The sequence below is a fragment of the Mesoplodon mirus genome (assembly GCF_964341445.2).
Source record: "Mesoplodon mirus genome assembly, chromosome: 6".
NCBI lineage: Eukaryota > Metazoa > Chordata > Mammalia > Artiodactyla > Ziphiidae > Mesoplodon > Mesoplodon mirus.
The window spans coordinates 34298258-34324794 of record NC_138982.1 but is presented as its reverse complement, the minus strand read 5'-3'; the positions used below and the strand labels follow the sequence as shown (position 1 = coordinate 34324794).

Below are 26537 nucleotides of genomic sequence, written 5' to 3'. Positions count from 1 at the left end.
CCCACGTACCACAAAAAAAAAAAAAAACAACATATTGTAGTTCAAAATGGAAAAAAGTTTCAATGTCATTTTTGTTTTTAATACATTTATTTATTTGATTTTTGTCTGTTGGGTCTTCGTTGCTGTGCACGGGCTTTCTCTAGTTGTGGTGAGTGAGGGCTATTCTTTGTTGCAGTGCACGGGCTTCTCATTGCGGTGGCCCCTCCTGTTGCAGAGCATGGGCTCTAGGCACGCGGGCTTCAGTAGTTGTGGCACGCAGGCTCAGTAGTTGTGGCTCGCAGGCTCAGTAGTTGTGGTGCATGGGCTTAGTTGCTTTGCGGCATGTGGGATCTTCCCAGACCAGGACTCGAACCCGTGTCCCCTGCATTGGCAGGCAGATCCCTAACCACTGCGCCACCAGGGAAGCCCCCCACTGTCATTTTTTATATACCTTAACCACTCTTATGGTTGTAACCTATCTCAGCTTTTTTTAATTATAAATACTTATCTGTGGTTTGATACATATAACAGTTTTTCCCTCAAGAGTTGGATTTGATTCATTTTATCTAACACTTACTTTTTTGGAAATAAATTATTTTCAATCCAGGTTATGCAGTATTTAAAAAAAATCATAAAGGTAAAATTGTGATTTGGTCCTTTATCAGTATATTAATTATGTTATTAGTCTTACCATAGATGAAGCTCTGTAAGATGGAGGACAGGATTCTTACTCATTTCTGATTCCGGAGTTTTTGTTTCATTCATTTATTTGGTCCTTTTTTTAAATAAATATTTTATTGAGTACCTACTATGTGCTATGTACTATGGCGCTACTAAGTGCCAACTATACAGAGTTGAACAAAACAGACATAGTTCCTACTCAGTGAATATTTGCTATATGAATCTAGAGTGATCATTCTTGTGCACCCCCCATTAATATTAAAGATTCTTTTTACTATTTTTTTAGACTTTTCTCTTTAACATATTATTTTTAAACTTAAAGTAGATCTGAGATGAGTTTAACTTTGAGGGTAACGTTTTTGTAAATTAGGAAAATAATCAGGCATTTGATTGCAAACAAAATGTCTTAAAACTTTTTCCATTGAAATATTTCTTTTAGTTAATTGAAACTTCCATGGTACATTTTTTAGCAAAAAATTTTCTCATATTTTTATCAGGCCAAAATAGGCTTTTTCTGCTTTGCTTAACTGAATAATACATCCAAGGGCTATGCCAGAGTGGTATAGTTGTTGGCTCATATTACTAGCATTAGCAGAAAAGATAATGGCTGGTGCAAGACCAAGGCCACATTCAGGATATGATACATAGAAGTAACTTAATAGCTTAATTGCATAGTTGCTTATTATCCAGTTTGTGGCTGTTTACAATACTTGGCAAATCTCAATTGAGCTTGCAATCTGGAAAACAGCCTACAACTGACTACACTGACACAGAGATGGAAATTTAGGGGGCTTGTGTGGCAATAACTAGTCTTATCTGTATGTGTGAAAGCAAGTTTACTCTAGTGACACAAAGATACAGTAACCTCTCTGCTTATTTAACCTCACTGAAAGATAAGGAAACACATTTTAATGTAAATCTTTAAATAAATGTTTTCTACCTTTTTCCCTTTTAAAAGTAGAGTACACTGAAAGCAATATTCTTTTTGGTGACCAAAGATCATAAATTATTGTATTGTACTCTAATATTTTATTGCAGAGTACAATACTCTGAAATTAGGGGGATGGGTGTTATTTGTTTTTGCTGTATGGCTGTCAGCCTTTTGAAGCTGGCTTTATGCGTGTGTGCCTCTTTGCATTTTACAGTATATGAAGTAATTTTCCATGCAGTGTTTGATTTGATTCTTAGAACAATTCTAAGAGGCAGTGACAAAGAGATGAAGAGAAATGGAGAGGCCCAAGATATATTTGGACCAAGAAACTGACAGTGTTTGTTAATAGGATTTGATTAGGGGAAAAAAAGAAAGGTGTCAGGATGCTTCCAGAATTCTGACTTAAGCAACTGGATAGACAAAAGCATCATGTACTGAGATAGGAAATACTGGAAAAGGAATATATTTGCGAATATATAACATTGGCACTGGCATTGTGTGTGAAGTCAGCCCTCAACAGCTAAGAAGTCTTTTTTCCCTCTATGGAAAAACAAAAACTTTGGAAAAGTTTCAAAGCATTCAGTTTACATACAAACTCAGGACACTGGCTATAAATGAGAATTTCCTACATCAATTTAGTTACCAGGACAAATATGGTTAAATTTTATATCAGTCTTTATTTCCTTTGTTTGAACTTTAATGATTAATAAAATTGGAAATATCGGTCAGTGGTCTAGCTGAGCCCTTTGCTGTTTTCAACACAATTGAGATTCTGATAGTAAGAAGGAAGGAAAGAGCATAGATATTCAAAGGGCAGTGAACTACATTTGTCATAAATAACATGACCTTTTAAAAAGTCCAAATATATTGGGTAATTATGTTAAATATAGAGTGCTTCAGTTAAAAGATTAAGATTGTCAGACAATAAAAAGAAAGCAAAATCTACCTATGTGCTGTTTATAAGAAACACATTCAAAGTGTAATGATCCAGAAAGGTCGAAATTAAAGAATAGGAAAAGGTACTCTGTAGAAATATTGACTGTGTTAGTTTTCTATGCTGTATAACAAGTTACACAAACTTAGCAGCTTAAGGAACTTCATGGTTTCTTTGGATCAGGAGTCTAGGCACAGTTTAGACTGGTCTGCTGCAAGGCTTCAGTCAAGGTGTTGATCAGGCCTGAGTTCTCATCTCAAGGTGTGACGGGGGAAGGATCTGCTTCCAATCTCCCTCAGGTTGTTGGCAGAATTTATTTCCTGCAACTGCAGAATTCACAGCAGCTTATTTCTTCAAATTTGGCAACAGAGATAGGACAGATCAGATAGACAGTCATAACCACGGGAAAGACATCACATTATCTTTGCAGTATTCTATTGGTTAGGAGCAAGTTAGTTACTTTTGAAGTCCCACCTACACTCAAGTGGAGGAGGGAGTATTATACAAGGGTGTAAATAGGGATCATGGGAGTCACATTAAAGTAAGTCCACCAAACCAACCAAAAGAAGAGATTTCAAAGCAAATTACAGTACTAGGAATGGAAGAAGTAACTTAAGAATTATAAAAAGTTTGATTTATCAGGAAGGTAATAATTTAAAATTTTGGGGACTTCCCTGGTGGTCCAGTGGTTAAGACTCCATGCTTCCACTGCAGGGGGCACAGATTTGATCCCTGGTTGGGGAACTAAGATCCCACATGCCACACGGCATGGCCAAAAAAAAATTGATAATAATAATAATAAGTTAAAATTTTGTAGGTACCTAATAACAAAAGTCCAAGATACATAAAGAAAGGGTTAAAGAATTAAAGAGAGAAATAGACAAATAGCAATAAAAATGAAAGACTAATATACCCCTCTCTCTCAGCAGTTGATAGAAAAAACTGACCAAAAAAAAAATCAGTAAGGACGAGCCTTGAACAATGCAGTTAAACAAATGTGACCTAGTAGACATAACTAGAACATTATGCCAATGTAGAATAAATATTCTTGTCAGACTCACATAGAATATGTATAAAAATGGACCATGTGCTGGACCGTAAAGAAAATCTAAACAAACGAGAGGATTGAAATCACATAAAGCATGTTCTTTTACCATATACAGTTGTTAGAAATCATTAACAAAAAAGATAATTAGAATATCATTATAGGTTTGGAAATTAAGGAATTCATTTCTAACAGAATGAGATGAAATCATAATGGAAATTAGGAAATATTTTCTAATTGAATATTCTAATTTAAAAAATGTATATATAAAGACTCATGAGATATAGCTAAGGCAGCACTTAGAGGGAATTTTATAAAAGCTTTAAGTGCATATATTTGGAAAGAAATAAGTCTAAAAATTATTGAGCTAAGCCTCCATCTCTATAAATTAGAAAAAGAATAGCACAACCCCTCTCCCCCAATAAAAGGAAAATCATAAGGGTAAGAACAGAAATTAACAAAATAAAAACTGTACAATGAATAGGGTTAACAAAGCCAGAATGGATACTTTGAAAACACTAATGATATTTTCAAATCTCTGATGAGATTGCTCAAGAAAGAAATAAAGTACAAAAACCGAAGTCAGAAATGAAAATAGAGCCATCCGCACAGATGCTGTAAACATTAAAAAAAGAGGATATTATGAACAACTTTATGCTAATAAAATGGAAAATTCTGATGAAAATAGCAAACTCCTAGACTGTAATAACCGAAAACTGGTTCAAGAAGATATATATAAAACTTTAATAGTCTTATTAATATTAAAGAAATTCAGTCAATAGTGAAAAATCTTCCTTCAGGGAAAACGTAGGGCCCAGGCGGCTTCACCAGTGAATTCTAAGAAGCTTTTAAAATGAAATAATTTGAAAGCTGTATAAATCCTTTCGGTCAATAGAAAAAGAGGGAATACCCACAAACTAAATTTTGTGAGACTAATACAACCTTGATATTAAACCCTCAAAGTTAGTATGAGAAAAGAAAATGGTCCAAACTCATTCATGATCATATATGCAAATATCTTGAACCAAATGTTAACGAACTCAGTCTAGCTAATGTAAAGGATAATACATCATGACTAAATTAATTTTATCCCAGGAATACAAGATTTAATATTAGAAAGTAAATTTAATATCATACTGATAAAATAAAGTTTTAATAAGGAAAAAAATCAGTTCTACACTAATGGAATAAAGAATAGTGGAATAAAGAGTAAAATTAATTCAATATTAATGTAGTAAAAGATTAAAATCCTATGATCATCTCAATAGATGGAGAAAAAGATTGATAAATATGACATTTGTTACTGATAAAAAACTCATAGCAAACTAGGAATAGAAAGGAATTTCCTTAATCTGATAAAGAATATCTACAGAAAACCTTTGAAATTAGGAACAAGACAAGAATACCTTCAATTACTGCTTTTATTCCACATTATACTAGAGGTCCTAGCCAGCACTGTAAGGGAATTAGATGGTAGATAGATAGATAGGTAGGTACGTAGGTACGTAGGTAGGTAGGTAGGTAGGTAGATACGTACGTACATTTCAGAAAGGAAGAAACAAGCTTTCATTATTCACATAACTAGGTAATTGTGGATTTGGAGCTATCCAAATGAATCTACAGATAAATTTTATAGATTAATAAAAAGTTTTATCAAAGTTGCCAGGTACAAAATCAATATATTGAAATCAATTTTATTTCTATGAGTAACTAATGGTTAGAAAATAAAACTTGAAAAATATATATCATTTATAAAATAATAAAGACCTGAGAATAAATCAAGTAAAGATGTCATTTTTTTCCCAAATTGATGTTTGATTCAGTGCAACCTCAGTAAAAGTTCGAACAAGTGTTTTTATGAGATATAACAGGCTCATTCTAAAACTTACAAGGAAATGCAAAGGACCTAGAAAGCCAAGACACACTTGAAGAACTACAAAGAGGAAGGAATACCTCTCCTACTAGAAGTGATGTAGGAGTACATCACTCTACTAGATTTCAGGAATCATTGTAAGCTATAGTAATTAAGATTGTGTAATATTGACATAAGAATATATAAGTAGTACAATGGAACAGATTAGAGAAGCCCCCAAACAGGCCCATAGAAATGTAGGCACCTGATATATGACAGGTGTTATAGGGAAATAGTTCTGGGGGGAGGTGATGGTCTTTTCAATAACTGTCACTGGGATAAATGGGTATCCCTGTAGGAAAACATGAAATTGGCCTCCTACCTCATATCATACTAGAAAATAAATTCCTGGTAGATTAAATGTCAGACTCTAAAACCTTTAGAAAAGAATATCTTTGTGACCTTGGAGTAAGGAAGGATTTCTTTTAAAACTGCAAATACCACTAACCATAAAGGAAAGGATTAATGAAACATTTTACTCTATTAAAGTTAAAGACTTTCATCAGAAGACACCACAAAGACTGTGAAACTTCAAACTACAGAGTGGGAGAATATATTTGCAACACATATAACTGATAACAGTCTCATATTCAGAATTTATAAAGATGTCCAACAAACCAAAAGTCTTGAGCTGGTACTTTACAAAAAGGGAAATCTAGATGGCCAATAAACATATGAAACGCTGTTGTACCTCATTAATAATCAGGGAAATGAAAATTAAAATCACAATGAAATGCCACTGTATAAAAATCTTTAGAACATAATAAACATTAAAACATCTCAATAACAAGTATTAGCAAGGATATGAAGCCACAAGAACTCTTTGTACATTGCTGGTAAATGTGTAAATTGGTACAACCTCTTTGGAAAACAGTTTGGCATGCTCTTTTGAAGTTGATGATACATAAATCTTATTACACAGCATTTTCTCTCCTAGTTCAGTGTGTAATTGAAATGTTCATCAGTAGTAGAATGAGTAAATAAATTGTAGCACGTTCATATAGAATAGTATGAAGACAATGAAAATGAAGGAACTACTGCAGTATGCAACTACATGAATGAATCTCAAATGTTGAGAGAAGGTCACAAAAGAAAACACATAAAGTATGCTCCTACTTTTAGAAAGTTGAGAGGTGTGCTAGGCAGAATTATGCCCCCCTCACATTAGGACGTAGGGCTGTAGGGATTAGTCTTCATCCTAATCCCTATAACCTATGAATATGTTACACTACATGGCAAAGGGGAATTAAGGTTGCTCATCAGGTGTTCTTCAAATAGGAAGATTATCGTTGATTATTTGGGAGCAGGGGGAGGTGGGCAAATCACAGGATCCTTAAAAGTGGAAGAAAGAGGCAGAAGAGGGAGACCCACAGACATGGCAGCATCAGAAGGACTCCACCTGATATTGCGGACTTGAAGATGGAGGAATGGGGCTATGAGCCAAAGAATGTGGACAGACTCTAGAAGCTGGGAAAAAGAAGACAGGGGCTTCCCTGGTGGCGCAGTGGATGAGAGTCCGCCTGCCGATGCAGGGGACACGGGTTTGTGCCCCGGTCCTGGAAGATCCCACATGCCGCAGGGCGGCTAGGCCCGTGAGCCATGGCCGCTGAGCCTGCGCGTCCGGAGCCTGTGCTCCGCAACGGGAGAGGCCACAACAGTGAGAGGCCTGCGTACTGCCAAAAAAAAAAAAAAAGACAGATTTTCTCCTAGAAGCTCCAGAAAGAATGAAGTTCTGCTGACACTTTTTTTAAAATAAATTTTTTTATTTTATTTTATTATTTATTTTTGGCCTCATTGGATGTTCGTTGCTGTGTGTGGGCTTTCTCTAGTTGCGGCGAGTGGGGGCTACTCTTCATTGCGTTGCGTAGGCTTCTCATTACGTTGGCTTCTCTTGTTGTGGAGCATGGGCTCTAGGCGCCCGGGCTTCAGTAGTTGTGGCACACAGGCTCAGTAGTTGTGGTTCACAGGCTCAGTAGTTGTGGTGCACAGGCTCAGTAGTTGTGGCACACAGGCTTAGTTGCTCCTCAGCATGTGGGATCTTCCCAGACCAGAGATCAAACTCGTGTCCCCTGAATTGGCAGGCAGATTCTTAACCACTGCACCACCAGGGAAGTCCCTAAGGAGCAGTTTGTAATTGAAATTAATTTCTTTCATGTCTTCAATTTTTAAAATCATACTAACAAAATTTAAATAGGAATTTATAAAATAATTTTTGTTGTATTTTGTATTAAATAAGTTATTTACCATGTGATTCTGTAGGAAATTTTTTTAAGGGAGGGCAGCAAGCGTGGGTGACAGTTTACAGCTGCATCTTTTTTTTTTTAAGCAGAGGTCTTCTTAGAAGCCCATATGATTTAAATTTATTTATTTACTTACTTATGGCTGTGTTGGGTCTTCGTTTCTGTGCGAGGGTTTTCTCTAGTTGTGGCAAGCGGGGGCCACTCTTCATCGCGGTGCGCGGGCCTCTCACTATCGCGGCCTCTCTTGTTGTGGAGCACAGGCTCCAGACGCGCAGGCTCAGTAATTGTGGCTCACGGGCCCAGTTGCTCCGTGGCATGTGGGATCTTCCCAGACCAGGGCTCGAACCCGTGTCCCCTGCATTGGCAGGCAGATTCTCAACCACTGTGCCACCAGGGAAGCCCTGTAGGAAATTTTTATTTGTAAATATTTGATGCCCTCTGTTACCTGGGCTTTAACTTTTTCCTAATGAATACAATATGGGGAGGCATTTTGGTAAGATGGTGGTCTTTCCCAACTTCAGTTACTAACTACTACTTCAGAGTGAAGCAACTCGGAGGCTCACAGGCTGGTGGGACCTGTAGGGAATATGTGAGTCTGGGGGATATACTGGGATCCAAATGAAAATAAGAGGCAAAAACCTATGGCAGTTAACAAAACTTCTGAGTTCTCAGGAAGAACTGTGCCCCAGAGGGGAAGCTTAGTTCCAGTGCATCATGGAGCTTGCTTCCACTATTTTGATGTTGAATGCCATTCACGGTACTCTAGCAGCTTGATCTGAGCTCCAAAGATGAGGCAAGCCATGAATTGGCAAAGGAAGATAATTCATTTAAAGGAACTCCAGCAGCCAGAGAGGATGAACAAGGATTACATCTAGAAGAAGTGACTTCAATGAAATAGAACTATTCGAAGAGATAGATGACAAGTTTAACAAGTAAAACAAAACAGAATGTTCCAGTAATCCCACTCCTGGGCATATATCTGGAGAAAACTCTAATTTGAAAAGATACATGCATGCACTCCAGTGTGCATAGCAACACTATTTATAATAGCCAAGACATGGAAGCAACATAAATGTCTATTGACAGATGAATGGATAAAGATGTGTGTGTGTATGTATGTGTGTGTGCGTGTGTGTACACACACACACATACACACACACAGTGGAATATTACTCGGCCGTAAAGAAGAATGAAATAATGCAGCCACATGGATGGACCTAGAGATTATCATACTAAGTGAAGACAGAGAAAGACAAATATTACATGATATCACTTATATGTGGAATCTAAAAAGTGATACAATGAACTTACTTACAAAACAGAAACAGACTCAGATGTAGAAAACAAACTTATGGTTATCAAAGGAGAAAGGAGAGGGAAGGGATAAATTAGGAGTTTGAGATTAGCAGATACGAACTACTATATATCTATCAGCAAGGTCTTACTATATAGCACAGGGAACTATATTCAATATCCTGTAACAGACTCTAATGGAAAAGAATCTGAAAAAGTATATATATATCAAGTTTTATGAATCACTTTTCTATTCACCAGAAACTAACACAACATTGTAAATCAACTATACTTCAATTTTAAAAAACCAAAACTAAATTATCCTGAGATTCTCAAGAGAAACAGGGTGACGCATGCTTCTAATCATAGCATGAAATAATTAAAAAGTGAGGGGAAAAACTTCTCTATATATTAATTTAGGGAGAGAATGATTACTGTTGAGACTCAGATTCATGGTTTGGAACATTAAGTGGAAGAGTATATCAAAACAAAAAAAATATAAAGAAGGAGAAGGAGCAAATGGAGGAGATGCAACAACTAAGGGTATAATAGAGGAGAATTTCTCTGGTTTAAAGAAGGATTGAAAGAACCAACTGAGTTCTGGATGGAGGGAGACAAAGAACAAGCTGCTTACAAAAGAAAAATAATCAGATATGTGCTGGACTACTCAGTGTGACACTGGAAACTAGAAGGTAGTAAAGTAACATCTACAGATTACCAAGAAAAGAATTGTGTATACCTAGCTGAAATATCATTCATTTGTTATGGTGAAAGCAAGGTACTTGCAGATGTGCAGGAATTCAGATCCCCCATCTAGGGAAGGTTAAAGGATTCTCACCAAATAATTATCAACAGAGAATTTAAGGGGCAGAAGAAGAGAGAGAACAGTAGTGAGCAAATGAATCTCACAGTGTATTTAATTAAATCTAAATGGTTAATGATAGAGTGACTGTATTTCAGCATACTACTTTGTCCTCTTCATTTTCTGAAAGTTTGCAGCTGATGGAAAAGCTTGATTTGACTCAGGTTCTGTCCCTTTGGTAAGACCATAAATGAGGTTCTGTTCAAATGGAGGGCATATACTTTCTGATTATCTTTTTGTAAAAATAACAGCCATTAATACTCAATTCTGGATCCATTAATTCATTGAGAGTTGCAAAATGCTATATTCTATCATTTTTCATTTATAGCTAGAACACTTATATAAAGATGCTTCCCTTTATCTATTTGGTTACTCAGTGATACAGTTTACATAGGGAAGGCAAGGTAAATGTTTGCTTTCCGCCCCCCACCCCTTTATCACCTTACAAGGTAATGAATTGGTTCTTTATCATCTTTTGGGGAGGATAAATTCAGTAATATGTGATAGATTTCAATTCGCTGCAATTATTTTTTTTTTTCGCTGCAATTATTATCTTTATTGAAGCTCTGATTATCTCATGTTTGGCCGGTGGGAGCAAAGATGGTTCCTGAGTCCTTTTGACATGACAGTGATACTTTTTTTTTTTTTTTTTTTTTTGCGATACGCGGGCCTCTCACTGTTGTGGCTTCTCCCGTTGTGGAGCACAGGCTCCGGACTTGCAGGTTCAGCGGCCATGGCTCACGGGCCTAGCCGCTCAACGTCATGTGGGATCTTCCCGGACCGGGGCACGAACCCGTGTCCCCTGCATCGGCAGGCAGACTCTCAACCAATGCGCCACCAGGGAAGCCCAACAGTGATACTTTTTGACTGGTAAAGAAAGGGACAGTATTTTTTGTTTGTTTCATTTTGCTTCGCTTTTCTGAAAACCTCAGAATGTTGTCTGAGCTTTTGGGAAGGTGGATTTTAGGGATTCATTTGTCTTCTAGGATATTTGGTACTTAGCATGATCTGTGATGTAATTTTTAAGCTGGTATTCCTTGCAATTTATGTTACTTGCAAAAAATAATGGTTTTATTTTTTAGTATATGTAGAGACTCAAAAGGAATCAGCATTTCCCAGCAACAGGTATAGAGGCATATGTTAAAATGGTTTATTCAATCATTTAATATTTGAATATTTAATCTGGACCAGTCTCCACAATAGGAGCTCTAGGAAATTCAAACAATTATGAAACCTGCTTTTTTATTTAAAATTTCAGTAAAATAAATTCCAAGGATTGATTTTAAACTTAATTTATTTTTTCTTTCAGATCTGTCACGAAATCGCCTCTCAGAAATTCCCATAGAAGCATGTCACTTCGTTTCTCTTGAGAATCTCAATTTATACCAAAATTGTATTCGGTATATACCAGAGGCAATTCTAAACTTGCAAGCTCTAACATTCTTAAATATTAGGTAAGGATTTTTTTTTTTTTTAATTTTGTGTGATCTTTTCAATTTTCCTCTTCCCTTTCACTAAAATTTACATTATCTGGGGAATTCCCTGGCGGTCCAGTGGTTAGGACTCCGTGCTTCCACTGCAGAGGGCACGGGTTCGATCCCTGGTTGGGAAACTAAGATCCCACATGCCACGCGGCCAAAAAATAAAAATAATAATTTTTAAAAATTTTACATTGTCTGTTTATATCAGCAATATCTCGACATGTTCTTAGACTAAATTAGCAGTATTTTCTATATCCCTCTAGTTTCTCCCTTTGTCTTTGTAATAATTAACAAACTCTAAGAGCCATTAGCCTAATAGACTTGGAGCAGTCTTGTAGCAGTGGTTTTCCAATTACATTTTCAAATAAGCTTCATCAAATGAGAATAGTACATCTGAAATTACTTTGTTCGGTTTTTGTGATTACGTATTTTTGTGTACTAAGTTCTGAATATATAAATGCATTTATTCAACTCACCTACTCCATTTTTTCACATCTTACAAGAATTCTTTTGTTATTTTATTTCATTATAAAAGTTATAAATGTTGACTGGAAAAGATAAACAAATGTAGAAAAGTAAAGGAAATTCATCAAAATGTGTCTGAGTTATATAATTATAGGTGAACTTTTACTTTTTTGTAGGCTTTTAGTCAAATTTTTAAATGAGTTTTTCCCCTTCTCATTAAATATCCTTTGGAAATATTCTTATATGTAGTCATTTTAACGTACAGTTTATATATTTCTAAAACTCATTTTCCCTCTTGGATATTTATTCTCTCAGTTTTTTCCCATGATCAAAGTAGCACTAGTAGACAGTTTTGTATGTGAATGTCTAATTATTAGATTTTAAAAGTTTTAAAGGCTTATGATCTGTGTTAGTAAAATCATCAAAGATCTTGAAAAGGGGGGGCAATTGTTACTAAGGATTAAGATGTTAAATCTACATAAGTAAAATTTTAACTTATTTTTATCCTAATGATAGATGTGTTTTTTACTTTCAGTTCTGATTTGTATATTTTTGTATAAATAAAAATTCCTTACCTATCCTTCAGTTAATATGATATATTTGAAATCACAATCTGTCCCTTATTTCCCATAGAATTATATTTGGGTCGTTTATGTACATTTGGTTATAATAATGTAATGATGAGGGAAGTAAATTACAAACACTTTGTATATAACTCTTTGGAAGGAAGAGGAGAGGATGTTAGTTATGTACCCTATTTTAAAATCATTTTTTCCTATATAAATTTAAGTTTAATAAAATAATAATGTTTTGTTTATATGGCACTTCATTATTTACAAAGGAGTTTTATGGTGCAAGAGTCCTGTAAGCCCTGTCTGTGATTTACAGATGAGGAATCTGTGTAATTGCAGATAAATTAAACGCTGTGCCTAAAAACACAAAAGCTGACAAGTGAGGAAATGAAGACTCGAACTCAAATCTAATATCCTGTTTCTTCCTTGCAAGACTTACCTTTGTTAGTATACTTAGTATAGAATGAGAAAGACGGCAGTTTTTTTCCTTGAGTGGTGGGCTCTGACTTCTCTTTTTCTACTTACCCATTTAGTCGAAACCAGCTGTCAACATTGCCAGTACACTTGTGTGATTTACCATTGAAAGTCTTAATTGCTAGTAATAACAAATTGGTCTCACTTCCAGAAGAAATTGGACATCTCAGACATTTAACAGAACTTGTAAGTTAATATTTCATTTTTTGATTGTTTTATATATATGTGTGTGTGTGTATGTGTGTGTGTGTATACATACACACACACACATACTCTTGTGGTTTTGAGTTATTTTCAAGTACTGATAATGAAGTTTTACTGATTGATGATCTCTCAAGTGCTTCAACACAGAATTAGGAAAGAACTGAAAGTACAAGTCTAATCAAAGTTTAATCAGGTTCTAATCAATATTAAGTAATTCTATGTTATTAAACTTTTGAGACATAATTTAATAAAGGGTTGGAATTTTTTAAATTAAATCTCGTTAATAGCATCAGTATTCTGATTTTTGGTTAGTGCCTATAGGGAATGGGCAGTACAAAGGTCAGGTTTACTTTTTTACCTTATAGGCTATCTTTAGAACCTAGTTCCCACTCTAAAGTGAGCTATTCTTTATATTTTCTAAGAAGCTTAACCTTCACCTACCACTTCTTGTTATTCTTGAGTGCTTTTGTTCTGGGCACGGGAATAAGACTTTTCTTATTTAATCACCACAATAACATTATGAATTGTTATCATCATATTATAGCTGAGGAAACTAGCACTCAAGATAGGTTAAGTAATTTGCCAGAGGTTCCAAAGTTTCCATAACTGAAGTAGAATTTGAAACTAGTCTACCTTAACTCCAGAACCCATGATTCCTATTTCTGAAATGGTCAAATACAATTATGTCCATTGAGATTTGGGAGTATAATTCCATGTAGGTTTATTAACAAAGATGTATGTACATCATAAACAAAAAATAAATGCAGTTGGCCTTCTGTTTTTGTAGGTTCTGCATCTGTGGATTTAACCAACTGTGAATCAAAAATATTTTTTTAAAAAATTTCCTGGGAATTCCATGGTGGTCCAGTGGTTAGGACTCTGCACTTTCACTGCCAAGGGCCCGGGTTCAATCCCTGGTCGGGGAACTGAGATCCCACAAGCCATGCAGCATGGCCAAAAAAAAAGAAATAAAATTAAAAAAAAATTTTTTTTCCAGAAATCTCTAAAAAGGAAAATTTGAATTTGCCATGTGTGACAATTATTTACATAGTGTTTACGTTGTATCAGGTATTATAAGTAATCTAGAGATGGTTGAAAGCATACAGGAGGATGTATGTAGGTTATACGCAAATTATGCACCATTTTGTATGACACTCGAGCATCCGTGGAGTTTGGTATCCTCGGAGCCAATCCCTTGGATATACTGAGGGACAACTGACAGTACACATAAAGTCTAATTGGACCACATGTTGGGTCACTTTTTTTTTTTCAGGTGGATTATGAATATAAAAGGTCACATATAACAATTCACAAATATATTAAATTTAGAGTCTAGATACTAGACCACTATTTAAACTTTGTGTTTCTACTTATTGAATCCTAAATGCTTAAGAGATAGATATGTCTCACAGAAGGTGCTTTTAGCTTTCTACGAAAGAAGTGAGTTGATACTTCAGTCATAAAAAACAGCTTGTGGCAGAGTAAAAATTAATAATTGTAATGCTCCTGATTCCCTCATGGGTCTTTCTGCAGCATCCTTATTCCTTCTTTTCCTTTTTTTTCTCCTTCATTTTTTTTTTAGTGAAAGTAAACTGCTGTCTTTCAACATACATATTTTCTGAGAGAAATATTATAGATTGCTATTCCCTTCTGGCTCAGACTCAATCTTCCTATCCTTTCGACTTCTTTATTTATTTTTGAGGGGGGGCTGCGTTGGGTCTTTGTTGCTGCACACGGGCTTTCTCTAGTTGCAGCAAGCAGGGGCTACTCTTCATTGCGGTGCAGTCTCTTGTTGTGGAGCATGGGCTCTAGGCATGTGGGCTTCAGTAGTTGTGGGTTATGGGCTCTAGAGCACAGGCTCAGTAGTTGTGGTGCACAGGCTTAGTTGCTTCGTGGCATGTGGGATCTTCCCGGACCAGGGCTTGAACCCATGTCCCTTGCATTGGCAGGCGTATTCTTAACCAGGGATCTCTTGACTTCTTTTAGAACACTTTTAGCTTTGATACCTAGAGCACTGGGCTAAGAAGTCTAGCTTCTGATTCTACTTCAATCATGAATGGGTAGGAAAGGTAAAAATAGTATTATTTCTTTCTGAGAATATTTTGGGAAGATTTAAAAATAATGTCTGAAGCTTATTGAAGTTTTTTGTAAGCGGCCTTTTCTAATAACAAGTCTCAGTATTTTCTTTTTATTTATATATTGGAGGAATTTTAAGTGTTACTGTGGCATCTTAGAGCTTTTATTAACCTAGGCAGCTTCTTGTTGCTATGCATGGGTTTACAAATTCTGGCTGGTCTCAGAATTATGGAATCCTGAATTTATCAATCTTGGAACCTTGTAGTCAGTCTCTTTTCAGAACCAGTGGAACCAAGCTATTTGCCAAGATACCAGAAGGCCTACCTAATATATGTATTAGAATCAGGTTGATGAGCTGCTAATAGAATAGTATCTACTTTTTCCATAGCCTTTGAGTTATGTGTACTTTATTATTTTTCCCTCATGTTCAGTTTGATAAAGAATGATTTGAGTCATCTTCAGTGCATTTTTATTTTATATTCTTGAATAGTTGAACTTGTATTTTGAGAATGGGATTTCCTTTCAAATAATTTTATTATAATTTTTATCATAGTTTTGTTTTTTCTTCTAGTTTCTTTAGAACAATATAAAATAAAAATATTGTCCTAAAGATCCGTTTTAATACCTTTTTTTTAACCTTTTCACCAACATTTTCATTTGATCTGATATTCTAGGCCTCCTATTCTAGTTTCTTTAGAACAATATAAAATAAAAATATTGTCCTAAAGATGTTTTAATACCTTTTTTTTAACCTTTTCACCAACATTTTCATTTGATCTGATATTCTAGGCCTCCACATCTTAAGTCATTTAATTTTAGTTCTGCTCACAAAATTAATGTACATCTATATACAGTGTATAGAGTCAGTCAAAAGCCTATACATTTTAGAAATTAAATGCTATTGCAAACTATGGGATTACTCTTGGACACAGAATCATAGTATTTTTTACAACAAGAGGGGTATTATCTTGTCCAACCTCATTTTGCAGATAGTTTAAAGCATGCAAGTTTGTAATATTAGTACAATTCTTTACTTTGTATCTTTTTGAAATAGGATGTGAGCTGCAATGAAATTCAAACAATCCCTTCCCAAATTGGTAATTTGGAGGCCTTGCGAGACCTTAATGTAAGAAGAAATCACTTAGTACGTTTGCCTGAAGGTAAGAAATTGTGAAACAGTTTTTTTTTGTTTTGTTTTGTTTCTTGCCTTTTTATTTTAAAGATCTCTCAGACTGATGGGCACTTCAAAAATGTATAAAAGTTACAGCCAGTATTTGAGATGTAATGGTTTCTTTAATATGTGCTATCTGTTCTGTTGTGGATTTTAAAAGCTAGACTCTTCAGTGAAAAGCTCCAATAACTATTGAACAGTGATTGTAATTTGAGATCCTGTTAACTGATATAATCAATAACTCAGGGTCAGGGCACTGGAAATTTCAGTTGGCATAACTACTTAGGAGAAACATAACATGTTTTTGATAAGGGGATAGTTTAGTATAATGAAAACATTCCTGCAGTTAGCACTGACGGACTTAAAATGGACTTGATTTGAATTTAATAATTTTATCCTTCACTGGAAATGTTCAGATAGAGGCTAATTAACTGTGTGGAGGTGATGTGTAAAATGAATAATGAATGGAGTGAGAGACTGCACTAGGAGACTGGTTGTCTTAGGCTGACTATAACTTCTGGTACATGTATTTGAATGATAAAAATGATTAAACAAATTAATTAAGTATAATTGATCAATTGTTCAAAAATATAAATTCATGAAAGAGAAAGCTATAAGAGAAAGTGAAAATGGTGAAAATCATTATTTTATTAAATCAGAATAAATATTTCTTTAATTTTATTATGTAAAATTTAATATCTAAATGAGAGCAACGAATCACCCAGCTACATCAGTCATTAGCTCATGGAAGTTCTTGTTTCAGCTATACTCCCATCCTCTTTCTCTTGCTCTGTCCTCTAGATGAGCTTGAAACAACTTCCAGAAATTCATCTATAAATATTTCAGAATGTCTGTCTCAAAGATAAGGAATCTTTAGAAGATGTTTTCATGACAGTGATTATCTAGGTTCTTCTACAAAATACAACTTCTAATGTACAGTAAATATTGAATTAACTAATGATGCTTTTGCTTCATTGTAGAATCCAGATGTTTATACCAATTTGATCCTGTATGATACTGAGTTCTAATATACTAGTGTGTGTAGCTTTGACATTTTTTGATCCCGAGTAAGCGTCTCAGAAAGTGACTTTTCCATTTTACTTTTATACATTTACTGCAACCATACTACCCAAAATCCTGCATATCTTTCCCCTCAGTAGGCTTGTCCTGTAACCTTTATACCTTTTATCTTCAGAGCCTTCCTCATTTCCTCCTGGTTCTGCCTTCTACCACCTCAGCAGTAGGAATGCAGGCCATTAGCAGTACCAACCAAAATCATGACTGACATATAACTCAAAATTTCTATCAGGATTACCCCTCTACTCAGGACCCACCTACTGTGGTTGATCTTTAAAGGCTTACTAATGCAATAATACTGACTTAATATGAAATTAAATAATCAAAACAATTGGGGTTTTGGTGAAAATGAAAATCCAGGATTTCAGATGATGATTGCAGTCTGATAGTTTTATCATCTAATTTATTTCTCTATCTTATTTTGAATGTATATTACCAAGAAAATTGCCACACAGATAGTTTCAAATGTTTTTTTGTAGACTTATCTTGTAATCTCAGCATACTCAGTTAAACTGAGATGGCAGGAAAGCTTCATCCAACACCTACACAAGTTAGTGTGGAAGTTCATGTTCCTTGGTGATCTCTAACATATTACAGTTTGGTAGATAAAGATATTACATCTTTTGTTATATTGTCATTTTGATTTTAAATTAATTTTAATTTTTATCAAATACATTATTCAAAAAGTCAAATAGTAATAAAAAGCTTAGAATAAATAATAGCATTCTCCTGCCTCAGCCATTCCTCTCTCCAGTTTCAATGGCCAGAAGCATATACCTTCAAGTTCTTTGACTCTTTCCACTACTATTTGCTGACACATTTCTAAATGATCTGCTTTTACAGCTATTGCTGGATTTATCAACTTTGACATCTTGTTTTTATTGTTGTTTTTCTAGAGTTAGTAAGTCCTTTTTAAAAAAATTTACTTAGCTTTTTATGTACCTGTGGCTAATTCCTCCCTCTTTTTCCAGCAACCTTATTAGTCAAACCAATCAGATTATGTATCTTTCTTTTTTTCCCCTGAATATCTCCCTCATTGAAACTTTTTTCTTTCTCTTCCAGTCTGGACTGGTTGTTCTCTCTTATTTTCTGCCTAGCTTTTCTTCTTCTTTGCTGAACTCTTATTCCTCTTATTCCTGGACTTCATGTCTTCTTTCTTACTTTTTTTTTTTAATTTCAGCTTTATTGAGGTATAACTGACAAATAATTCCTCTTTCTTACTTTACTCCCTTGTTTTGCTAGAAGGGCATCTTCTAGTAGTTTCCTGAGAACAGGTCATAGGAAAACATTTTTTGAGATTTCACTTGAAAAGAAATATCTCTATTATGTGTTCACCATTGATTAATAATTTGGTTATAAATTCTAGGTTGGAAATTATTTTGTCAAATGATTTTCAAGTCTTTTTTCGCTTTTAGCTTTCAATTTTAAAAATTAATGGTTGAGGGACTTCCCTGGCAGTCCAGGGGTTAAAACTTAACACTGCAGGAGGCATGGGTTCAGTCCCTGGTCAGGGCACTAAGATCCCACATGCTGCATGGCACGGCCAAAAAAAAAAAAAAAAAATTTAATGGTTGAAAATTTGATGCCATTCCTAATTCCAGTCCATTGTTTGTTACCAGTTTTTTCCTCTGGAATATTTTAAGGTCTTCCCTTTTTTTTCCCTACTGCTCTGAAGTTTTATGATGATGTGCCGTAGTATGAGTTGTTTTAATTCAATAAACTAGATACTTGGTGGGCTTCTATCTAAACCAGAGATTCACATCCTTCGTTCTGAGAAATTGTCTTATATCTCTTTTTTGATAATTTCCTGTCTTCTGATTTCTCTGTTTTCTCTTTCTAGAATTTTTGTGAATTCGATATGGGACACCTTTAATTGATCCTATGGTTTTCTTATCTTTTTTATTGTCCATTTCTTCATTTTGTTTAACCAGGTGGTAAACAGTTCCAACCATTTATACTCTAACCATTCCTCTGAATTTTTAATTTCTGCCATCTTACTTTTCATCTCTAAGAACCCTTGTTTTTCTCTGATTTTTTAAAAAAACATTCCTTTCTTGTTTCAGTAATTTGGTATTTTATCTCTCTGAAATTAGAGACATTAATTCTAGTTTTTCAAAGTTTTCTTTTATTTCCTATATATTACCTATTTTTTCAGAGCTCTTTTTTTCGATTGGCTTGCGTGTTTTGATTCCTGTCTACACGTTGGAGGCTCTTCTAAATGTCTGTGGATCATGTACTGTCTGTATAGAGCTAATTAGAAATGCCAAGTATACTGGGCAGGAATTGTATAATAGTAGTTAAGCAGTAAGCTGGATATTTTAATAGGGGAAACTCCCTATCAATATCTAAAGCCCTTTTATATGGGACAATATAGTTTCTCCAGAGAAAGATGTTTTCCTTCTTCTACAGTGTTGTGTATGTTCCTAACTACTGCCAGTCAGGAGCTGGGGACGGGGTAAGGTTGGGGAGGAAAGTGCTAATGTCTGTGGTCAAGTTTGTAGACTTTTACTTAAATCCTCCATTTTCAGCAGGGGACTCATCCTGACTTTCCATTGTGCCTGCGGTCCTTGAGTTCAGAGCCTTTCAGTTCAGCTCCTGTCATGATTGGAAAGGAGTAGTTACCTAGCTGCATGAGTTGGGATTGAAGATCTAGGCATCTAACCTGTTCTTTATACAGATTATCATGTAATCCTTGTGTTATTCACACCTTTCTGTGGTATCAGACCTAGTTTCTAAGACTTTCTGTTGTTCTATAAGGGGTCAAACAGTTTGCTTTTCATTAATATTACCATCCCTAAGCAACTAGATTTCATTTAACGCCACTTTGCTGTATATCAGTTAATCACTAAGAAAGAATGGAGGTGAATACTTATGTTAAATCCATTATATTTAGCTAGAAGCTCCTGAAAAAAATTGTCTAGCTTTGAAATATCATTAATTGTTTATTTCTACCTTATCTCCCTGCAGAGCTAGCAGAGTTGCCTTTGATACGGTTAGACTTTTCCTGCAATAAAATTACAACAATCCCTGTTTGTTATCGGAATCTCAGGCACCTACAGATGATCACCCTAGATAATAATCCACTACAATCTCCTCCTGCACAGGTAAACCATAGTTGATTTGAAGTATGTTATGAACGTTTTTGACAAAAGATGAAGTTTAAAAGTTGTAAGTTATAGGTATTTATCTTTTTTTTGGAAATTAAGTTCTTTTAAAATAAATTCACAACTTATATGTATTCTTTAGAAGCCTTGAATAACATAGGATGGAAGATAGGTAATATTCCAAAAATGTTCTTCCTTTCACTAAATTGACTTCTTTTTAATTTGAAGGAGTCTTCCTTAAAGTTTTTTTCTGATAAAATTTGAGTTATTTCTTTCTAGTAAAACTTAAATGTAGACAATGTAAATGCTAAAGACAAAATACTCAGCTTACAGAACTAAAGATCATCAATGTATTTCTCATGACCATTGTTTTTGTACTTTCCTATTTTCTAAAATCTTAAGTTCCTTGTTTAGTCAGTTTGGTCATTTGTTTATCAGTGACTGAAATGAAACTACTTAATAAGGTAGCTTTACAAATAGATTCTAGACATTCTGTAGTCTAACAAGTGTTGACCAGCTTATATTTTTCACTGTAGCTTTCCTTACTCTGCAATTAATTGATGGTCTTGTACAGGCCTCTGTATGGCAACTGTTAAACTTTATGAGTAAACTTCATAACTATAGAAAGGTCTCATAATCCTAAAGAATTTGTGTGTTGACTGTGGGACAGAAGTCAGTAGGTAGCAACAGAAGTGTATATAACTTTTTAAATCATTTCCTGCTTTTCTCTCTTACAGGAAGTAGGATTGAAAACGTAATTGTGCATGATTGTTGGATTCCTAAAAACAAAAGTTACCAATATAATCCATGGGGAGCAATGCTTTAAATCCCTGACTATGCCTAACCAATCAATATAAGTTTACTTGGTATTCTAACAGTGTTTATAATCATAAATTATTTATTTTATATGTTACTGAAACATTAGTGACTAGAAAACAAAAACCTACATTTATATCACTTAAATGCCTAAAGTAACAAATGATATAATGTTATAATCAGTACATTTTCAATATTACTGTATGTACTTGATAGAAATGCCTTCTATTTCCAATATATATTAAGTAAAAATATTTTTATTTTAAAAGGCGAGGGAACACGTATATTTCAGATGAGTAATAATTTGATTGTATTTATATGTTACTTTGTTTAGATATGTATAAAAGGCAAAATCCACATATTTAAATACCTGAACATACAGGCTTGTAAGATTGCTCCAGATCTGCCAGATTATGACAGGAGACCCATGGGTTTTGGCTCCTGGTGAGTATGTTGTATTCTTTTATTATTATATTCCATCTCACAGAGAATCAAATAAACTGAACCTTTAAATTTACCTGACTCTTTGTTTGACCAAAGGGAAATAACCTATTCTGACACAATTTTTCTCAGAATGCTTATGTTAAGTAAAAGTTGATTACATAGATGTGACAAAGCATAGTCCTAAGTCAGGGTTTCTCAACCTCAGCACTGTTGATATTTTGAACTAGATAATTCTTCGTGGTGAGGAGCTCTCCTATACATTGGAAGGTGTTTAACAGCATCCCTGGCATCTGTAGCACCTTCCAAAGTGACAAACAAAAGTGTCTCCAGTAATTGCCAAATATGCTCTGAGGGGTCCCCAGTTGAAAACTACTGGTCTAAGTGACTTGAATACTAACCTTGGCTCTCCTGTTAACTAGCTCTGTGACTTAAGGCAAGTCGTTCAAACTTTTTGGGTTTCATTTTTCCCAGAGGGAGTGAAGGGCTTGGATTTGATGACCGTTAATGTCACTTCATGATCTTTTAAGTCTGGGAATTCCTCAGCTACATATAACACCTGAATTTTACAAAGTTACTTTTTGGCATTCCCAACCAATGGAACAATCTTAAGTAGCAGGTATTAAATTCAGAAGGCCTTTAAAGAGGCAAAATTGATGTCTCAGTGAAGGTGCAGTAATATTCATAGACTTTACTCAAAAGAGAACGCTTTAGGCCTTCTCTTGGAACTTGTCACATTTATGTAAAAGCACAGTCCTAACCTTCTTAGTGTCCTAGTCTAAAACAGATTAACAAACTTCTATTTTGGTAGAGTTTCTAAAAGCAGGCATTAAAAATACAAAAATAATTTGAAGGAAAGAAAACTGTAAAAAGCAGATGCATAGGGACTTCCCTGGTGGTCCAGTGGTTAGGACTTCGCACTTCTAGTGCAGGGGGCCTGGGTTCGATCCCTGGTCAGGGAACTAAGATCCCGCAGCTGTGTGGCGCAGCAAAAAAAAAAAAAAAAAACAAAACGGAAGAGCAGATGCATATTCAAAAGTTCAAGTAAGTGATAAACTCTGAAAGGGAGGAAGATTCTGTGTGAATGAGGCATAAGGGGGCTTCTCATTGGAGTGGCTTCTCTTGTTGAGCAGCAGGTGCTCTAGGCGCGCAGGCTTCCGTAGTTGCAGTGCACGGGCTCAGCCGCAACTGGAGAAAGCCCACGCGCAGCAACGAAGACCCAACAGAGCCAATAGATAGATAGATAGATAGATAGATAGATAGATAGAAAGATAGATAGGTAGGTAGATAAACCCTTTTAACTCTGAGAGGACTGAAAGCACATATGTGGTGTTAAGGAGGACATAAAAGGTTTTGACAGATGGTAGGGATTAGGTCTTACATACAGCGTGGTAATCTAGACTTTCTTAGAGGAAGGATTTTGGCAGTGGGGTTGGATATGAGGAGACCCAGACCACTAATACCAAGAATTTAAAATTTTCTCCATTATCTCCTTTTCATTTCTTTTTCCTCCTACCTCGGTTTATTGCCTATCACATGGAACTCTTGTTTCTTATTTATAGAAGAAAGTTTTGTTTTTCCTATTTAAATATTTCTAAAAGTTTCTACTCCTGTACTCTTAAAAAAGATGTACAACAAATAAAAGTAGGTTTTCTTTTATACATACACTAATTTATTTTCTCCCTTGGAGTTAGTAATCCTTGGGAAGGAAAAGTATTCCTCTCCTGAAATAGCAGAATAGGAACATTAAACTGCTACTGTTACCTTTGAGGTTTGTGTGTAAGACATGAATAGTGATTACTGGGTATGTGTATATGAGGGTATGCCTGAAAAAACCAAGGAGGAAGCATCATTACCTGTATGAAGAGTGAGCTTTGGTTGCGGGCTGCAGTGCTAATTGCAGAATCTGTTTCTCTCTGTGACTCTATCCTTAGTTTTGAAGACTAATTAGTCTTGGCCTAATTTTTTTTTAAATATAGCAACTTCATTATTTTACTTTAAAAACATATTAAGAAATCCTGGCAAGAGACTTGTGTGTATTTGCTAAGAGATACAGGAAGGCTTGAGTCAATAGAGAAACCTTTCCTAAATGGGAAGTCTAATTAGCATAAACATGTCATGTTTCTCTAAAGGAATTAGTAATTATAGATCTAATATATTACAATCCCTATAATAATCCCTAATTATGCTCCCTAGGTTCATCTGTCTTATGCATTTTCCATTTTTTCCAGAGTTATGTTACTTTATTTATATATATATATAAAAAACAAAAATATTTTCTTCAACTCCTCATGCACCAGCAAATGAGACATCGTACTTTCATTTCTTTCTCACTAAGGTACAGATTAGTCAGATTGCATTGTAGTTAGCAGTGCATTTATTCAAAATGCAGTCATGGAGTCAGAAGGCCTTAGTTCTAGCTCTGGATCTCTGTACTATTAGGCAGCTCACTTAACCTCTCTGAACCTTGGTTTCTTCAATGTGATCTTTACCCTGTTTATATTCTAACAGTAGCTGTGAGGATAAAATGACCTGTGTTTGAAAGTGCTTTGCTGACCATAAAGCCCTATATGAATATTAGGCATTAGAGTTATTAGCTGTCTACTGTGATCTTGGACAAATTTAGTCTAAGAGCCCTGTCTTGCTGAAGAGAATTTTTATTAATCCTGTAGCTCTTCAGGTATTCAGTACAAGTTACTGCTGTGGTAATTTCAGTCCTTAGTTGCAACTTTCTAACTACTTTTGTGTAGCATAAAAACAACACAGTCTTTCTTAAATCACTTTATAAAGGTCACAAATGTTTTTACTCGTTTTCAGATGTAAATGTTTCCACCTCCTTTAGCAATTTACACTGTTGTGATAACTTTCTTATTTTATACAATGGCACATATTTTTTAAAATAGTGATCTAAAGTGAACTATGCCTTTTTGCTGTGATGATTTTAAGCACCTTTATTTTATAGACTAAGTATATTTATTTATGATGACGTGGCAGTGAGCCAAAACTAAGGAATGACTAAGCCACTGGTAAGAAAAGTCCTGCCTCTGTAACCCCACTAGTGGAATTAATTCTCTACAACAAGCCTGAGCTTGTGAAAGCAGTGGCCATCCTTTATTCATATTTATATTCTAAGCAGCTGGAAAACTGCCTGGTATTCAATAAATGTTTGGTGAACTAAACTCAAATGAAGCAGATTTAGTGACTCTCTCTTAAGGACACATTCTTCATAGAATGATAACTTTTATTTAATGCTTTGTGCAGGTCCTTAGCTTATATTTTCTCAAGTAATCTTTATAGCAACTCTGTGAGATAGGTGTTGTTAATCTTTCTTTTTTTTTTTTAACTTATGAGAAAACAGAGGTTGAAAGAGGTAAAACAGGTTAATTAAAGTCACATAGCTAAGAAATGGTGGTGCCAAGTTATCAGTCCAGATCTGTTAAATTATTTGAAAAAAGCCATATTTTAAACTCCTTACTGCACTATACTGATTCACAGTTCATTTCCCTGCCACACAGAGTAACATAAGCATTTGAATCCATTTTATGCTAGGTAGTTTAATGAAGAGCCTGGACTTTCTAACAGGACATAGCTGGAGCCTGGCTGGCACAACTCTTCCTGGCCTCACAAAGGCCATATTTATACATAGGGTGACCATCTGTCCTAGTTCACCTGTGACTAAGGGGTTTTCTGGGACACAGGACTTTAGTGCTAAAACCAGGAAAATCCTGAACAAACCTGGAGAGTTGGTTAACCTATGTCTCACTTTAATCTTATCAGTCTAATCTCTGAGGCAGAGCAAATATGTGGAGAAGCTAAAGGTAACTGAATAAAGAAGATAAAATGATAGCTTAATGCAAAGATTCTATTCTCTTTATGTTGCCCAGTTATAAAATAGCACAGTAAAATTAGGCTTACCTTGATTGGTCACTTCACAGAAAATACATTATATAAAACAGTATCCTCCAGAAATCTGAAAATCTTTACTTGAAAATTTTACATAATATTAAAAAGTACTGTTCAGTAAATCCCGAAATACATGTATTTCTTTTGGCATCTGCAAAAAAAAATTCTTTAAGTATGGCTTAAATATATATTTCATCAGAAAGCTTTTAAACTTAGGTACCTTGGCCTGACTTTGCTGTGATAAAACACACACAGTACCTGTCCTTAAGATCTGGACTCTAAAACAGGCATAAAAGCAGACATATCATGTAGATAGTACACATAAAACATTTTACTTAAATGCTAACAATTGGGAGATCTAGATGAAAGGCAAATAGATATCATTGTATTACTCTCCCAACTCTTGTGTAGATATGAATGTTTTCAAGATAAGAAGTTGGGAGAGGGCTTCCCTGGTGGCGCAGTGGTTGAGAGTCTGCCTGCTGATGCAGGGGACACGGGTTCGTGTCCTGGTCTGGGAAGATCCCACATGCCGCAGAGCAGCTAGGCCTGTGAGCCATGGCCGCTGAGCCTGTGTGTCCGGAGCCTGTGCTCCGCAATGGGAGAGGCCACAACAGTGAGAGGCCCGCATAACACACACACACACACAAAAAAAAGAAGTTGGGGGAAATTCATTACTTCTTTTTAGAGAGAAGTAATTTTAGAATTATACTCAGACACTTATTTTGCTAAATGATCTTTGTAGTGGAGGGTAGGAAAATGAGTTAGATAGCTGGAAAATACCTATATTTTTGGATCTGTATAATCAGAGCATGTCTAGCACATTGGACAAATAGGTCTGTATATTACTAAATACATACAAAGTAAGATCTTTAT

General features: G+C 35.1%; 1 protein-coding gene across 5 annotated transcripts in view; it reads left to right on the top strand.

Moving 5' to 3' along the window:
• Window positions 1-26537, top strand: part of LRCH3 (leucine rich repeats and calponin homology domain containing 3) — a 127109-nt gene that overhangs the window by 34464 nt on the left and 66108 nt on the right. For all 5 annotated transcript variants that reach the window (XM_082626051.1, XM_082626050.1, XM_082626048.1 and 2 more), the window contains exons 2-6: window positions 11187-11331; window positions 12929-13055; window positions 16204-16309; window positions 20365-20501; window positions 21652-21761. In XM_082626051.1, coding sequence (XP_082482177.1) covers window positions 11187-11331; window positions 12929-13055; window positions 16204-16309; window positions 20365-20501; window positions 21652-21761 — 625 coding nt within the window. The remainder of the gene's footprint in view (window positions 1-11186; window positions 11332-12928; window positions 13056-16203; window positions 16310-20364; window positions 20502-21651; window positions 21762-26537) is intronic.